Source organism: Triticum dicoccoides, chromosome 7A (genome assembly GCF_002162155.2).
Source record: "Triticum dicoccoides isolate Atlit2015 ecotype Zavitan chromosome 7A, WEW_v2.0, whole genome shotgun sequence".
Taxonomy (NCBI): Eukaryota; Viridiplantae; Streptophyta; class Magnoliopsida; order Poales; family Poaceae; genus Triticum; species Triticum dicoccoides.
Genome location: NC_041392.1, coordinates 132,697,257 through 132,698,753, shown reverse-complemented (window position 1 = coordinate 132,698,753; position 1,497 = coordinate 132,697,257). Strand labels below are relative to the sequence as shown.

At 44.6% G+C, this 1,497-nt stretch overlaps 1 protein-coding gene across 16 annotated transcripts in view; it reads right to left on the bottom strand.

The window, feature by feature from the left end:
* LOC119328003 overlaps positions 1-1,491 on the bottom strand; it is a 15,134-nt gene extending 13,643 nt beyond the window's left edge. For 5 of the 16 annotated variants that reach the window (XR_005158797.1, XR_005158800.1, XR_005158802.1 and 2 more), the window contains exons 1-2: positions 1,313-1,491; positions 1,108-1,166 (exon numbers count right to left, since the gene is read on the bottom strand). Coding sequence is in view for 5 of the 16 variants with exons in the window: in XM_037601051.1 (XP_037456948.1) it covers positions 1,108-1,147 (40 nt within the window). In the remaining 11 variants the exon portion in view is untranslated. Of the gene's footprint in view, positions 1-937; positions 1,197-1,312 lie in introns of all 16 variants that reach the window. The other 11 variants (XR_005158792.1, XR_005158794.1, XM_037601048.1 and 8 more) reach the window with 5 other exon arrangements.
* Between the last annotated feature and the right edge of the window lie 6 nt (positions 1,492-1,497).

Genomic DNA, 1,497 nt, shown 5'->3' with positions numbered 1-1,497 from the left:
CCCCCCGATCCAATCGGGGCCAGAGGAGGGGAGGTGGATCGAACCCCTCCCCGATCCAGATGGGAATCAAGAGGAGTGGGGGAGGAGACGTGGGTGTGGGGGGGAAATGGGGTGCGGTAGCTAGGGTTTCGGGAGTGGGGAGGGCCATATAGGCCAGGGGGGACTAGGCCGGCCAGCTGGGCCGAATGGCCCAGGGGAGGGGGGGGGCCTCTTCAACTTTGTTTTGTTTTGTTTTAATTTCTGCTGAGTCGTTTCTTTTTATTTATTTCTCCCTGCTTTATTTTAGTTACAATTTATTGTTTAGTTTTTTTGTGAAATATATACTTGGCATCTAATTTGGTATTTCAATTTAGTCCACTGCCACAAAAACTCTAGTCCCCAAATAATTTAGTGTTATATTTTATTTAATTAGTGAAGGCATTTAAATAATTAGTTTTGCAACTATTTAAATCATTATGGTGTAGTTAAGCATTTCATAAAAGTTTGGTTTCACCACCCCATTTACCTATGATTTATCCGACACATTTAGGACATTTTAGTTTCATTTTTGGAAAACTTTTGTTGTTTGGCTTAATTTCAAATTTGAATTTGAATCGTTTTCGAACTAACGCGAGATTAGCGACAGTAACGGAGGTGACGTGGTATCATTAGCAGAGGTTACTGTAGCTTGATTATCCGGGCGTCACAAACCACAACTAGCAGTACATGGTTGAAACAAATAAAAAAATAGCAAAGATAATAGCTAGTAGCACTGTCCAGAAGCATGTGTATGTGTGACAACAGAAGCAGCCATTTTTAGAAAAATTAAACCAATCCAAAATGTTAATCAATTAAGAAGCTCTCTGGTTCGCACAACATATAGGAGGGTAGTAGTCTGCTATGTTTAGAACTAGAGCCCCACATACATGCATGTATCTAAATTTAGAAACAAGATTACCTCACTTGATCTCCATTATTTCTCACACAAAAGTTAAACAAGCAACCAGCCATAGTAATCAAACAGAGGAGAACACCATTGGTATTCAACAAGCTGTAAAGAAATCTACTCTGAAATCAGAGAGCATGCAACATAAAAAAATTAAACAAGGAACATTCAGATCGCCCCACCTCCCTTGCCCTTCTTCTGGTCTTTCTCCTCCTTCCTCATCCCCTTCTACTACTTTTCTCTGGACACGGAAAGCACCAAATTAATGCCCCTAAAAACAAACCCGGTCAGATCAGAAATTGCACAAGGGAAAAAGGAAATTTTCTTCCCAAATCGGAAGAAACAGGGGGTTGAGAGAGGGAGAGAGGCGAGATGGGGGAGGAGGACCTTGGCTGCCATTGCGTGGTGGTGGATAAGGCCCTCCTCTGCCGCTGCCTTGTGGTGGAGAAGCAGCGTCCAGCAGGCGCAGCCGCATGAGGAGCCATGCGACGAGGCGTAGAGGACCGCCAGAGGCATGCCGGCGGCGGAGACGAGGCCGCGCACCAAACCCTAGTCGCGGAGGGATGGGTTGG